Consider the following 16166-nt stretch of genomic DNA (forward strand, 5'->3'; position numbering starts at 1 on the left):
GGACGGGGGTGTCGTAGAACAATTTTTTGTAGCCCTTGAAATTATCTTTCGAATGATATATAGTGGTTTTTTGGTCAAAAAGTGACCCCTAGACTAGTAACGCTCCATACAAAAAAGCGCCTACAAAAAATTTTTTTTGCAAAATTTTGAAATTTTCGTCAAAACCAATTTTCCAAAAACTACCAAAACGTGATCAGGACACACTTTAGACCATGAAAAGTGAAATCCGATGGTCATTTGCAACACTTGGTCAATCGAGAAAAATTTCACTTTTTTACTAGAGTCGGGAACCCTGGTTGAAAAATCGCTCAAGTGGCGGTTTTTGGCCAATAACTCGAATACTAGACGTCGGAGGGGGGTGCCGTAGAACAATTTTTTGTAGCCCTTGAAATTACCTTTCGAATGATATATAGTGGTTTTTTGGTCAAACAGTGACCCCGAGACTAGTAACGCTCCATACACAAAACCGCCTAAAAAGTTTTGGTTTTGCAAAATTTTGAAAAGTGCGTCAAAAAATTTTTTTCAAAAAGTACCAAATCGTGATCAGAACTCACTATAGACCATAAAAAGTGAAATCCGATGGTCATTTGCAACACTTGGTCAATCGAGAAAAATTTCACTTTTTTACTAGAGTCGGGTACCCTGTACGAAAAACCGCTATAGTTGCGGTTTTTGGCCAATAACTCGAATACTAGACGTCGGAGGGGGGTGCCGTAGAACAATTTTTTGTAGCCCTTGAAATTACCTTTCGAATGATATATAGTGGTTTTTTGGTCAAACAGTGACCCCGAGACTAGTAACGCTCCATACACAAAACCGCCTAAAAAGTTTTGGTTTTGCAAAATTTTGAAAAGTGCGTCAAAAAATTTTTTTCAAAAAGTACCAAATCGTGATCAGAACTCACTATAGACCATAAAAAGTGAAATCCGATGGTCATTTGCAACACTTGGTCAATCGAGAAAAATTTCACTTTTTTACTAGAGTCGGGTACCCTGAACGAAAAATCGCTCAAGTGGCGGTTTTTGGCCAATAACTCGAATACTAGACGTCGGACGGGGGTGTCGTAGAACAATTTTTTGTAGCCCTTGAAATTATCTTTCGAATGATATATAGTGGTTTTTTGGTCAAAAAGTGACCCCTAGACTAGTAACGCTCCATACAAAAAAGCGCCTACAAAAAATTTTTTTTGCAAAATTTTGAAATTTTCGACAAAACCAATTTTCCAAAAACTACCAAAACGTGATCAGGACACACTTTAGACCATGAAAAGTGAAATCCGATGGTCATTTGCAACACTTGGTCAATCGAGAAAAATTTCACTTTTTTACTAGAGTCGGGAACCCTGGTTGAAAAATCGCTCAAGTGGCGGTTTTTGGCCAATAACTCGAATACTAGACGTCGGACGGGGGTGCCGTAGAACAATTTTTTGTAGCCCTTGAAATTATCTTTCGAATGATATATAGTGGTTTTTTGGTCAAAAAGTGACCCCTAGACTAGTAACGCTCCATACAAAAAAGCGCCTACAAAAAATTTTTTTTGCAAAATTTTGAAATTTTCGTCAAAACCAATTTTCCAAAAACTACCAAAACGTGATCAGGACACACTTTAGACCATGAAAAGTGAAATCCGATGGTCATTTGCAACACTTGGTCAATCGAGAAAAATTTCACTTTTTTACTAGAGTCGGGTACCCTGGTTGAAAAATCGCTCAAGTGGCGGTTTTTGGCCAATAACTCGAATACTAGACGTCGGACGGGGGTGCCGTAGAACAATTTTTTGTAGCCCTTGAAATTATCTTTCGAATGATATATAGTGGTTTTTTGGTCAAAAAGTGACCCCTAGACTAGTAACGCTCCATACAAAAAAGCGCCTACAAAAAATTTTTTTTGCAAAATTTTGAAATTTTCGACAAAACCAATTTTCCAAAAACTACCAAAACGTGATCAGGACACACTTTAGACCATGAAAAGTGAAATCCGATGGTCATTTGCAACACTTGGTCAATCGAGAAAAATTTCACTTTTTTACTAGAGTCGGGAACCCTGGTTGAAAAATCGCTCAAGTGGCGGTTTTTGGCCAATAACTCGAATACTAGACGTCGGACGGGGGTGCCGTAGAACAATTTTTTGTAGCCCTTGAAATTATCTTTCGAATGATATATAGTGGTTTTTTGGTCAAAAAGTGACCCCTAGACTAGTAACGCTCCATACAAAAAAGCGCCTACAAAAAATTTTTTTTGCAAAATTTTGAAATTTTCGACAAAACCAATTTTCCAAAAACTACCAAAACGTGATCAGAACACACTTTAGACCATGAAAAGTGAAATCCGATGGTCATTTGCAACACTTGGTCAATCGAGAAAAATTTCACTTTTTTACTAGAGTCGGGAACCCTGGTTGAAAAATCGCTCAAGTGGCGGTTTTTGGCCAATAACTCGAATACTAGACGTCGGACGGGGGTGCCGTAGAACAATTTTTTGTAGCCCTTGAAATTATCTTTCGAATGATATATAGTGGTTTTTTGGTCAAAAAGTGACCCCTAGACTAGTAACGCTCCATACAAAAAAGCGCCTACAAAAAATTTTTTTTGCAAAATTTTGAAATTTTCGTCAAAATCAATTTTCCAAAAACTACCAAAACGTGATCAGGACACACTTTAGACCATGAAAAGTGAAATCCGATGGTCATTTGCAACACTTGGTCAATCGAGAAAAATTTCACTTTTTTACTAGAGTCGGGAACCCTGGTTGAAAAATCGCTCAAGTGGCGGTTTTTGGCCAATAACTCGAATACTAGACGTCGGACGGGGGTGTCGTAGAACAATTTTTTGTAGCCCTTGAAATTATCTTTCGAATGATATATAGTGGTTTTTTGGTCAAAAAGTGACCCCTAGACTAGTAACGCTCCATACAAAAAAGCGCCTACAAAAAATTTTTTTTGCAAAATTTTGAAATTTTCGTCAAAACCAATTTTCCAAAAACTACCAAAACGTGATCAGGACACACTTTAGACCATGAAAAGTGAAATCCGATGGTCATTTGCAACACTTGGTCAATCGAGAAAAATTTCACTTTTTTACTAGAGTCGGGTACCCTGGTTGAAAAATCGCTCAAGTGGCGGTTTTTGGCCAATAACTCGAATACTAGACGTCGGAGGGGGGTGCCGTAGAACAATTTTTTGTAGCCCTTGAAATTACCTTTCGAATGATATATAGTGGTTTTTTGGTCAAACAGTGACCCCGAGACTAGTAACGCTCCATACACAAAACCGCCTAAAAAGTTTTGGTTTTGCAAAATTTTGAAAAGTGCGTCAAAAAAATTTTTTCAAAAAGTACCAAATCGTGATCAGAACTCACTATAGACCATAAAAAGTGAAATCCGATGGTCATTTGCAACACTTGGTCAATCGAGAAAAATTTCACTTTTTTACTAGAGTCGGGTACCCTGTACGAAAAACCGCTATAGTTGCGGTTTTTGGCCAATAACTCGAATACTAGACGTCGGAGGGGGGTGCCGTAGAACAATTTTTTGTAGCCCTTGAAATTACCTTTCGAATGATATATAGTGGTTTTTTGGTCAAACAGTGACCCCGAGACTAGTAACGCTCCATACACAAAACCGCCTAAAAAGTTTTGGTTTTGCAAAATTTTGAAAAGTGCGTCAAAAAATTTTTTTCAAAAAGTACCAAATCGTGATCAGAACTCACTATAGACCATAAAAAGTGAAATCCGATGGTCATTTGCAACACTTGGTCAATCGAGAAAAATTTCACTTTTTTACTAGAGTCGGGTACCCTGAACGAAAAATCGCTCAAGTGATGGTTTTTGGCCAATAACTCGAATACTAGACGTCGGAGGGGGGTGCCGTAGAACAATTTTTTGTAGCCCTTGAAATTACCTTTCGAATGATATATAGTGGTTTTTTGGTCAAAAAGTGACCCCGAGACTAGTAACCCTCCATACACAAAACCGCCTAAAAAGTTTTGGTTTTGCAAAATTTTGAAAAGTGCGTCAAAAAAATTTTTTCAAAAAGTACCAAATCGTGATCAGAACTCACTATAGACCATAAAAAGTGAAATCCGATGATCATTTGCAACACTTGGTCAATCGAGAAAAATTTCACTTTTTTACTAGAGTCGGGTACCCTGAACGAAAAATCGCTCAAGTGATGGTTTTTGGCCAATAACTCGAATACTAGACGTCGGAGGGGGGTGCCGTAGAACAATTTTTTGTAGCCCTTGAAATTACCTTTCGAATGATATATAGTGGTTTTTTGGTCAAAAAGTGACCCCGAGACTAGTAACCCTCCATACACAAAACCGCCTAAAAAGTTTTGGTTTTGCAAAATTTTGAAAAGTGCGTCAAAAAAATTTTTTCAAAAAGTACCAAATCGTGATCAGAACTCACTATAGACCATAAAAAGTGAAATCCGATGATAATTTGCAAAAGTTGGTAACTAGTAAAAAATTTCACTTTTTTACTAGAGTCGGGTACCCGTACATTGAACATTTTGTATGGAAGACAACACTTGGTGCACCAAACTTTGTACCGCGAATAACTTTTTTGCCCGGCATCGGAGCGCATGGTCGTGGAACATTTTTTTGTAGCGCGTCACGAGACGCATCTAATTCTGAAGAAAGATCGAGAAAATGTTGAAAATTGGCCGAGTTATGGCAGGTGAAAGAAAAAGCTTAGGTCGCGAATAACTTTTTTGCCCGACATCGGAGCACATGGTCGTGGAAGACTTTTAGCTTGCATTTGTCGAGATCTATCCAAATCACAAAGAAAATCCAAAATCGGTCGGTAAATGACTGAGATATGGGCAAAAATAGGTTGAAACGTGGCACCGGGGTTGAACGGGGTTGAAATAGGTTGAAATAGAGGTTTTTCGCGAATAACTTTTGTGCCCTACGTCTGAGCACATGGGTGTAGAATACTTTTTGGTAGAATTTCACGAGATGTAACTAAAACAGAAGAAATTTTGGAAAAATGTTGAAAATTCACCGAGTTACATCGAAGAATAGGTGCAAATGTGAACATTTTGTATGGAAAACAACACTTGGTGCACCAAACTTTGTACCGCGAATAACTTTTTTGCCCGGCATCGGAGCGCATGGTCGTGGAACAACTTTTTGTAGCGCGTCACAAGACGCATCTAATTCTGAAGAAAGATCGAGAAAATGTTGAAAATTGACCGAGTTATGGCAGGTGAAAGAAAAAGTTTAGGTCGCGAATAACTTTTTTGCCCGACATCGGAGCACATGGTCGTGGAAGACTTTTAGCTTGCATTTATCGAGATCTATCCAAATCACAAAGAAAATCCAAAATCGGTCGGTAAATGACTGAGATATAGTCAAAAATAGAAATTGAAATGCGAATCGCGAGAAATCAGCCTGAAGGTAGGCAATTCGTATAAGCCATTCAAAGTATTAGAAGCTACTTTTTCGAATAACTTTTTCCACAGACAACTTAGCACATCGGCGTAGAATAACTTTTGGTAGCTGATGAGCAGATCTTTCCAAATATGTGCTACAATTGAAGATCCATTGGAAACTGACCGAGTTATAAGCATCCAAAGTGGCAAAATGAGGAATTTTTTTGGAAAAGTTGAGAAAATGTTAAGTCTTTGTACCTCGAATAACTTTTTCCACAGACAACTTAGCACATCGGCGTAGAATAACTTTTGATAGCTAATGACCAGATCTATCCAAATATGTGCTACAATTGAAGATCCATTGGAAACTGACCGAGTTATAAGCATCCAAAGTGGCAAAATGAGGAATTTTTTTGGAAAAGTTGAGAAAATGTTAAGTCTTTGTACCTCGAATAACTTTTTCCACAGACAACTTAGCACATCGGCGTAGAATAACTTTTGGTAGCTAATGACCAGATCTATCCAAATATGTGCTACAATTGAAGATCCATTGGAAACTGACCGAGTTATAAGCATCCAAAGTGGCAAAATGAGGAATTTTTTTTGGAAAAGTTGAGAAAATGTTAAGTCTTTGTACCTCGAATAACTTTTTCCACAGACAACTTAGCACATCGGCGTAGAATAACTTTTGGTAGCTAATGACCAGATCTATCCAAATATGTGCTACAATTGAAGATCCATTGGAAACTGACCGAGTTATAAGGATCCAAAGTGGCAAAATGAGGAATTTTTTAGGAAAAGTTGAGAAAATGTTAAGTCTTTGTACCTCGAATAACTTTTTCCACAGACAACTTAGCACATCGGCGTAGAATAACTTTTGGTAGCTAATGACCAGATCTATCCAAATATGTGCTACAATTGAAGATCCATTGGAAACTGACCGAGTTATAAGCATCCAAAGTGGCAAAATGAGGAATTTTTTTTGGAAAAGTTGAGAAAATGTTAAGTCTTTGTACCTCGAATAACTTTTTCCACAGACAACTTAGCACATCGGCGTAGAATAACTTTTGGTAGCTAATGACCAGATCTATCCAAATTTGTGCTACAATTGAAGATCCATTGGAAACTGACCGAGTTATAAGCATCCAAAGTGGCAAAATGAGGAATTTTTTGGAAAAGTTGAGAAAATGTTAAGTCTTTGTACCTCGAATAACTTTTTCCACAGACAACTTAGCACATCGGCGTAGAATAACTTTTGGTAGCTAATTACCAGATCTATCCAAATATGTGCTACAATTGAAGATCCATTGGAAACTGACCGAGTAATAAGCATCCAAAGTGGCAAAATGAGGAATTTTTTGGAAAAGTTGAGAAAATGTTAAGTCTTTGTACCTCGAATAACTTTTTCCACAGACAACTTAGCACATCGGCGTAGAATAACTTTTGGTAGCTAATGAGCAGATCTATCCAAATCTGTGTTACAATTGAAGATCCATTGGAAACTGACCGAGTTATAAGCATCCAAAGTGGCAAAATGAGGAATTTTTTTGGAAAAGTTGAGAAAATGTTAAGTCTTTGTACCTCGAATAACTTTTTCCACAGACAACTTAGCACATCGGCGTAGAATAACTTTTGGTAGCTAATGACCAGATCTATCCAAATATGTGCTACAATTGAAGATCCATTGGAAACTGACCGAGTTATAAGCATCCAAAGTGGCAAAATGAGGAATTTTTTTGGAAAAGTTGAGAAAATGTTAAGTCTTTGTACCTCGAATAACTTTTTCCACAGACAACTTAGCACATCGGCGTAGAATAACTTTTGGTAGCTAATGACCAGATCTATTCAAATATGTGTTACAATTGAAGATCCATTGGAAACTGACCGAGTTATAAGCATCCAAAGTGGCAAAATGAGGATTTTTTTTTGGAAAAGTTGAGAAAATGTTAAGTCTTTGTACCTCGGATAACTTTTTCCACAGACAACTTAGCACATCGGCGTAGAATAACTTTTGGTAGCTAATGACCAGATCTATCCAAATATGTGTTACAATTGAAGATCCATTGGAAACTGACCGAGTTATAAGCATCCAAAGTGGCAAAATGAGGATTTTTTTTTGGAAAAGTTGAGAAAATGTTAAGTCTTTGTACCTCGAATAACTTTTTCCACAGACAACTTAGCACATCGACTTAGAATAACTTTTGGTAGCTAATGACCAGATCTATCCAAATATGTGCTACAATTGAAGATCCATTGGAAACTGACCGAGTTATAAGCATCCAAAGTGGCAAAATGAGGAATTTTTTTTGGAAAAGTTGAGAAAATGTTAAGTCTTTGTACCTCGAATAACTTTTTCCACAGACAACTTAGCACATCGGCGTAGAATAACTTTTGGTAGCTAATGACCAGATCTATCCAAATATGTGCTACAATTGAAGATCCATTGGAAACTGACCGAGTTATAAGCATCCAAAGTGGCAAAATGAGGAATTTTTTAGGAAAAATTGAGAAAATTTTAGGTCTTTGTACCTCGAATAACTTTTTTCACAGACAACTTAGCACATCGGCGTAGAATAACTTTTGGTAGCTAATGACCAGATCTATCCAAATATGTGCTACAATTGAAGATCCATTGGAAACTGACCGAGTTATAAGCATCCAAAGTGGCAAAATGAGGAATTTTTTTGGAAAAGTTGAGAAAATGTTAAGTCTTTGTACCTCGAATAACTTTTTCCACAGACAACTTAGCACATCGGCGTAGAATAACTTTTGGTAGCTAATGACCAGATCTATCCAAATATGTGCTACAATTGAAGATCCATTGGAAACTGACCGAGTTATAAGCATCCAAAGTGGCAAAATGAGGAATTTTTTTTGGAAAAGTTGAGAAAATGTTAAGTCTTTGTACCTCGAATAACTTTTTCCACAGACAACTTAGCACATCGGCGTAGAATAACTTTTGGTAGCTAATGACCAGATCTATCCAAATATGTGCTACAATTGAAGATCCATTGGAAACTGACCGAGTTATAAGCATCCAAAGTGGCAAAATGAGGAATTTTTTTGGAAAAGTTGAGAAAATGTTAAGTCTTTGTACCTCGAATAACTTTTTCCACAGACAACTTAGCACAACGGCGTAGAATAACTTTTGGTAGCTAATGACCAGATCTATCCAAATATGTGCTACAATTGAAGATCCATTGGAAACTGACCGAGTTATAAGCATCCAAAGTGGCAAAATGAGGAATTTTTTTGGAAAAGTTGAGAAAATGTTAAGTCTTTGTACCTCGAATAACTTTTTCCACAGACAACTTAGCACATCGGCGTAGAATAACTTTTGGTAGCTAATGACCAGATCTATCCAAATATGTGCTACAATTGAAGATCCATTGGAAACTGACCGAGTTATAAGCATCCAAAGTGGCAAAATGAGGAATTTTTTTGGAAAAGTTGAGAAAATGTTAAGTCTTTGTACCTCGAATAACTTTTTTCACAGACAACTTAGCACATCGGCGTAGAATAACTTTTGGTAGCTAATGACCAGATCTATCCAAATATGTGCTACAATTGAAGATCCATTGGAAACTGACCGAGTTATAAGCATCCAAAGTGGCAAAATGAGGATTTTTTTTGGAAAAGTTGAGAAAATGTTAAGTCTTTGTACCTCGAATAACTTTTTCCACAGACAACTTAGCACATCGGCGTAGAATAACTTTTGGTAGCTAATGACCAGATCTATCCAAATATGTGCTACAATTGAAGATCCATTGGAAACTGACCGAGTTATAAGCATCCAAAGTGGCAAAATGAGGAATTTTTTTGGAAAAGTTGAGAAAATTTTAAGTCTTTGTACCTCGAATAACTTTTTCCACAGACAACTTAGCACATCGGCGTAGAATAACTTTTGGTAGCTGATGAGCAGATCTTTCCAAATCTGTGTTACAATTGAAGATCCTTTGGAAACTGACCGAGTTATAAGCATCCAAAGTGGCAAAATGAGGAATTTTTTAGGAAAAGTTGAGAAAATGTTAAGTCTTTGTACCTCGAATAACTTTTTCCACAGACAACTTAGCACATCGGCGTAGAATAACTTTTGGTAGCTAATGACCAGATCTATCCAAATATGTGCTACAATTGAAGATCCATTGGAAACTGACCGAGTTATAAGGATCCAAAGTGGCAAAATGAGGAATTTTTTTGGAAAAGTTGAGAAAATGTTAAGTCTTTGCACCTCGAATAACTTTTTCCACAGACAACTTAGCACATCGGCGTAGAATAACTTTTGGTAGCTAATTACCAGATCTATCCAAATATGTGCTACAATTGAAGATCCATTGGAAACTGACCGAGTTATAGGCATCCAAAGTGGCAAAATGAGGAATTTTTTTGGAAAAGTTGAGAAAATGTTTAGTCTTTGTACCTCGAATAACTTTTTCCACAGACAACTTAGCACATCGGCGTAAAATAACTTTTGGTAGCTAATGACCAGATCTATCCAAATATGTGCTACAATTGAAGATCCATTGGAAACTGACCGAGTTATAAGCATCCAAAGTGGCAAAATGAGGAATTTTTTTTGGAAAAGTTGAGAAAATGTTAAGTCTTTGTACCTCGAATAACTTTTTCCACAGACAACTTAGCACATCGGCGTAGAATAACTTTTAGTAGCTAATGACCAGATCTATCCAAATATGTGCTACAATTGAAGATCCATTGGAAACTGACCGAGTTATAAGCATCCAAAGTGGCAAAATGAGAATTTTTTTGGAAAAGTTGAGAAAATGTTAAGTCTTTGTACCTCGAATAACTTCTTCCACAGACAACTTAGCACATCGGCGTAGAATAACTTTTGGTAGCTAATGACCAGATCTATCCAAATATGTGCTACAATTGAAGATCCATTGGAAACTGACCGAGTTATAAGCATCCAAAGTGGCAAAATGAGGAATTTTTTTGGAAAAGTTGAGAAAATGTTAAGTCTTTGTACCTCAAATAACTTTTTCCACAGACAGCTTAGCACATCGGCGTAGAATAACTTTTGGTAGCTAATGACCAGATCTATCCAAATATGTGCTACAATTGAAGATCCATTGGAAACTGACCGAGTTATAAGCATCCAAAGTGGCAAAATGAGGATTTTTTTTGGAAAAGTTGAGAAAATGTTAAGTCTTTGTACCTCGAATAACTTTTTCCACAGACAACTTAGCACATCGGCGTAGAATAACTTTTGGTAGCTAATGACCAGATCTATCCAAATATGTGCTACAATTGAAGATCCATTGGAAACTGACCGAGTTATAAGCATCCAAAGTGGCAAAATGAGGAATTTTTTGGAAAAGTTGAGAAAATGTTAAGTCTTTGTACCTCGAATAACTTTTTCCACAGACAACTTAGCACATCGGCGTAGAATAACTTTTGGTAGCTGATGAGCAGATCTTTCCAAATCTGTGTTACAATTGAAGATCCATTGGAAACTGACCGAGTTATAAGCATCCAAAGTGGCAAAATGAGGAATTTTTTAGGAAAAATTGAGAAAATGTTAAGTCTTTGTACCTCGAATAACTTTTTCCACAGACAACTTAGCACATCGGCGTAGAATAACTTTTGGTAGCTAATGACCAGATCTATCCAAATATGTGCTACAATTGAAGATCCATTGGAAACTGACCGAGTTATAAGCATCCAAAGTGGCAAAATGAGGAATTTTTTTGGAAAAGTTGAGAAAATGTTAAGTCTTTGTACCTCGAATAACTTTTTTCACAGACAACTTAGCACATCGGCGTAGAATAACTTTTGGTAGCTAATGACCAGATCTATCCAAATATGTGCTACAATTGAAGATCCATTGGAAACTGACCGAGTTATAAGCATCCAAAGTGGCAAAATGAGGAATTTTTTTGGAAAAGTTGAGAAAATGTTAAGTCTTTGTACCTCGAATAACTTTTTCCACAGACAACTTAGCACATCGGCGTAGAATAACTTTTGGTAGCTAATGACCAGATCTATCCAAATATGTGCTACAATTGAAGATCCATTGGAAACTGACCGAGTTATAAGCATCCAAAGTGGCAAAATGAGGAATTTTTTTGGAAAAGTTGAGAAAATGTTAAGTCTTTGTACCTCGAATAACTTTTTCCACAGACAACTTAGCACATCGGCGTAGAATAACTTTTGGTAGCTAATGACCAGATCTATCCAAATATGTGCTACAATTGAAGATCCATTGGAAACTGTCCGAGTTATAAGCATCCAAAGTGGCAAAATGAGGAATTTTTTTGGAAAAGTTGAGAAAATGTTAAGTCTTTGTACCTCGAATAACTTTTTCCACAGACAACTTAGCACATCGGCGTAGAATAACTTTTGGTAGCTAATGACCAGATCTATCCAAATATGTGCTATAATTGAAGATCCATTGAAAACTGACCGAGTTATAAGCATCCAAAGTGGCAAAATGAGGAATTTTTTTGGAAAAGTTGAGAAAATGTTAAGTCTTTGTACCTCGAATAACTTTTTCCACAGACAACTTAGCACATCGGCGTAGAATAACTTTTGGTAGCTAATGACCAGATCTATCCAAATATGTGCTACAATTGAAGATCCATTGGAAACTGACCGAGTTATAAGCATCCAAAGTGGCAAAATGAGGAATTTTTTAGGAAAAGTTGAGAAAATGTTAAGTCTTTGTACCTCGAATAACTTTTTCCACAGACAACTTAGCACATCGGCGTAGAATAACTTTTGGTAGCTAATGACCAGATCTATCCAAATATATGCTACATTTGAAGATCCATTGGAAACTGACCGAGTTATAAGCATCCAAAGTGGCAAAATGAGGAATTTTTTTGGAAAAGTTGAGAAAATGTTAAGTCTTTGTACCTCGAATAACTTTTTCCACAGACAACTTAGCACATCGGCGTAGAATAACTTTTGGTAGCTAATGACCAGATCTATCCAAATATGTGCTACAATTGAAGATCCATTGGAAACTGACCGAGTTATAAGCATCCAAAGTGGCAAAATGAGGAATTTTTTTGGAAAAGTTGAGAAAATGTTAAGTCTTTGTACCTCGAATAACTTTTTCCACAGACAACTTAGCACATCGGCGTAGAATAACTTTTGGTAGCTAATGACCAGATCTATCCAAATATGTGCTACAATTGAAGATCCATTGGAAACTGACCGAGTTATAAGCATCCAAAGTGGCAAAATGATGAATTTTTTTGGAAAAGTTGAGAAAATGTTAAGTCTTTGTACCTCGAATAACTTTTTCCACAGACAACTTAGCACATCGGCGTAGAATAACTTTTGGTAGCTAATAACCAGATCTATCCAAATATGTGCTACAATTGAAGATCCATTGGAAACTGACCGAGTTATAAGCATCCAAAGTGGCAAAATGAGGAATTTTTTTGGAAAAGTTGAGAAAATGTTAAGTCTTTGTACCTCGAATAACTTTTTCCACAGACAACTTAGCACATCGGCGTAGAATAACTTTTGGTAGCTAATGACCAGATCTATCCAAATATGTGCTACAATTGAAGATCCATTGGAAACTGACCGAGTTATAAGCATCCAAAGTGGCAAAATGAGGAATTTTTTGGAAAAGTTGAGAAAATGTTAAGTCTTTGTACCTCGAATAACTTTTTCCACAGACAACTTAGCACATCGGCGTAGAATAACTTTTGGTAGCTGATGAGCAGATCTTTCCAAATATGTGCTACAATTGAAGATCCATTGGAAAATGACCGAGTTATAAGGATCCAAAGTGGCAAAATGGGTAAAATTTTACGGGGCAAAGCCAAGGGTAATTTTTTTTATCCCTCTAATAACTTCTAGCACAGACATTGAATCGCTTTGTGATGTACGGATGAAATGTAGCAAACAGTTGGAACTACCCATAAAATCTTAAAGATAGACGATCCAATGTATAGAACCGGAGTAATGTGCGATACATGGTGAAAAATCGAGTGAAAAATTAACTATAAACTGTTTTTCCTCAATAACTCGAATACTAGACGTCGGAGGGGGGTGCCGTAGAACAATTTTTTGTAGCCCTTGAAATTACCTTTCGAATGATATATAGTGGTTTTTTGGTCAAAAAGTGACCCCGAGACTAGTAACCCTCCATACACAAAACCGCCTAAAAAGTTTTGGTTTTGCAAAATTTTGAAAAGTGCGTCAAAAAATTTTTTTCAAAAAGTACCAAATCGTGATCAGAACTCGCTATAGACCATAAAAAGTGAAATCCGATGATCATTTGCAACACTTGGTCAATCGAGAAAAATTTCACTTTTTTACTAGAGTCGGGTACCCTGAACGAAAAATCGCTCAAGTGATGGTTTTTGGCCAATAACTCGAATACTAGACGTCGGAGGGGGGTGCCGTAGAACAATTTTTTGTAGCCCTTGAAATTACCTTTCGAATGATATATAGTGGTTTTTTGGTCAAAAAGTGACCCCGAGACTAGTAACCCTCCATACACAAAACCGCCTAAAAAGTTTTGGTTTTGCAAAATTTTGAAAAGTGCGTCAAAAAAATTTTTTCAAAAAGTACCAAATCGTGATCAGAACTCACTATAGACCATAAAAAGTGAAATCCGATGGTCATTTGCAACACTTGGTCAATCGAGAAAAATTTCACTTTTTTACTAGAGTCGGGTACCCTGAACGAAAAATCGCTCAAGTGATGGTTTTTGGCCAATAACTCGAATACTAGACGTCGGAGGGGGGTGCCGTAGAACAATTTTTTGTAGCCCTTGAAATTACCTTTCGAATGATATATAGTGGTTTTTTGGTCAAACAGTGACCCCGAGACTAGTAACCCTCCATACACAAAACCGCCTACAAAAACTTTGTTTTGAAAAATTTTGAAAAGTTCAAAAAAATTTTTTTTTCAAAAACTACTAAAACGTGATAAGAACTTACTATAGACCATGAAAAGTGATATCCGATGATAATTTGCAAAAGTTGGTAACTAGTAAAAAATTTCACTTTTTTACTAGAGTCGGTGCAACGAGAAAAAAAAAGTCCGTGATGGAGAAAAATGGCACGTTTTCCACGCCTGTACGCTTTCGTTTTCTATATAGGGGGTAGGTGAGCCAGAAGCATGAATTTGACTGAGTACGTATCTTTATGAATTGGGCCCTTCTAAATCGATTGAGACTACCCCCAGGACGATCGGACGACTGCTTCTGGCTCAAAATGTGGTTTTTAGATTTTGATCGTCAATTATGAGAGAAAAAATCGATTAGAAGTAAAGATACGAAATGCTTGGTCTAAGTTGGGAAACGACTTCGGATATTTGTTGGACGTTGTCGTAGAAGGTCCGAGGACCAAGGAAAAGTGATTTCCAAGTGGATTTATGCACTATTAGTCGATGGTAAGATGTGAAATTAGTAGAACTTACCATACAGTTTGCGAAGTTGAAGCAATCGGTTGGTGAATATGGTACTGTCTGTCCAATTTGGTGGTTCGGAATGAGTGAAACGATGTTGATGATGGATAGACGTTCCGATTGCCCCCGATCGGGGAACATATAGTGGTCTTTAAGGTCCAAGTACCTATGTTTTGGTAAGCAGAACTGAGAGTTAAAGGATGAAAGTCGGCCATTCCTAATATCATCCTATCGGTGGTTCGCGAGTTGTTTGAGGACCGGAGCAGCTCGCGATGAAACGGTCCTAGGGTATTGGTTATCCATCCAAGGAAGAGTAAATGCGATCCTAGATGTGTGTCGTTGGCCGTTCTACCGGTATCGCCTATCGATGAGATATCGACGGGCATGCCTTACTCGAAAGTTGAATTCTAGGATCGATGGTCAAACAGACCTATGAGCGATAAACCAAACTGAACACGTATTGATGTCGGCTTTTCCTATCATTTGATGCCGCAGGTTGTTTAGGGACCGGAGCAACTTGCGGCCGAGACGGTCCCCGGGGGTTTCTTTCTCCAAGGAGTGGAAACTATTAAGCAAGAGTTGTAGCAAGATACGATCCTCTGATGTGTCGTTGGCCGTTCATGCGGTATCGCCTGTCGATGAGATATCGATGGGCATGCCTTACTCTACCGACCTTCTAATTGAGAGTATTAATCAGGGATCGATGGTCAAACAAGACCAATGAGCGATAAACCAAACTGAACACGTATTGATGTCGGCTTTTCCTATCATTTGATGCCGCAGGTTGTTTAGGGACCGGAGCAGCTTGCGGCCGAGACGGTCCCCGGGGGTTTCTTTCTCCAAGGAGAAGAAACGATTAAGCAAAAGTTGTAGCAAGATACGATCCTCTGATGTGTCGTTGGCCGTTCAAGCGGTATCGCCTGTCGATGAGATATCGATGGGCATGCCTTACTCTCCCGACTGGATTACTGAGAGTTTAATCAGGGATCGATGGTCAAACAGACCAATGAGCGATAAACCAAACTGAACACATATTGATGTCGGCATTTCCTATCATTTGTCGCAGGTTGTTTAGGGACCGGAGCAGCTTGCGACCGAGACGGTCCCCGGGGGTTTCTTTCTCTAAGGAGTGGAAACGATTAAGCAAAAGTCGTAGCAATAATCGATCACCTGATGTGTCGTTGGCCGTTCTTGCGGTATCGCCTGTCGATGAGATATCGATGGGCATGCCTTACTCTCCTGACTGTTTAATTGAGAGTTATAATCAGGGATCGATGGTCAAAAAGACCTATGAGCGATAAACCAAACTGAACACGTATTGATGTCGGCATTTCCTATCATTTGTCGCAGGTTGTTTGGGGACCGGAGCAGCTTGCGACCGAGACGGTCCCTTCCCGAAAGA

At 37.8% G+C, this 16166-nt stretch overlaps 1 protein-coding gene across 50 annotated transcripts; it reads right to left on the bottom strand.

Annotated features, from left to right (window-relative positions):
* Nucleotides 1-3149: 3149 nt before the first annotated feature.
* Nucleotides 3150-13575, bottom strand: LOC125773067 (uncharacterized). 50 transcript variants are annotated; one of them, XM_049444254.1, is made up of 7 exons: nucleotides 11681-13575; nucleotides 10925-11113; nucleotides 10170-10358; nucleotides 9036-9602; nucleotides 8280-8846; nucleotides 7332-7900; nucleotides 3150-6763 (listed from the first exon to the last, which is right to left on the bottom strand). In XM_049444254.1, exons 1-6 carry the CDS (start codon nucleotides 12941-12943, stop codon nucleotides 7580-7582), a joined length of 3096 nt encoding a protein of 1031 aa, XP_049300211.1. In that variant the 5' UTR covers nucleotides 12944-13575; the 3' UTR covers nucleotides 3150-6763; nucleotides 7332-7579. The 50 variants fall into 50 exon arrangements, with proteins under 50 accessions (XP_049300211.1, XP_049300207.1, XP_049300201.1 ...); XM_049444250.1 differs by having other exon boundaries at nucleotides 3150-5818; nucleotides 7522-7900; nucleotides 10736-11113; XM_049444244.1 differs by having other exon boundaries at nucleotides 3150-6008; nucleotides 10736-11113.
* Nucleotides 13576-16166: the final 2591 nt, after the last annotated feature.

Source organism: Anopheles funestus, assembly GCF_943734845.2.
Source record: "Anopheles funestus chromosome X unlocalized genomic scaffold, idAnoFuneDA-416_04 X_unloc_20, whole genome shotgun sequence".
NCBI lineage: Eukaryota > Metazoa > Arthropoda > Insecta > Diptera > Culicidae > Anopheles > Anopheles funestus.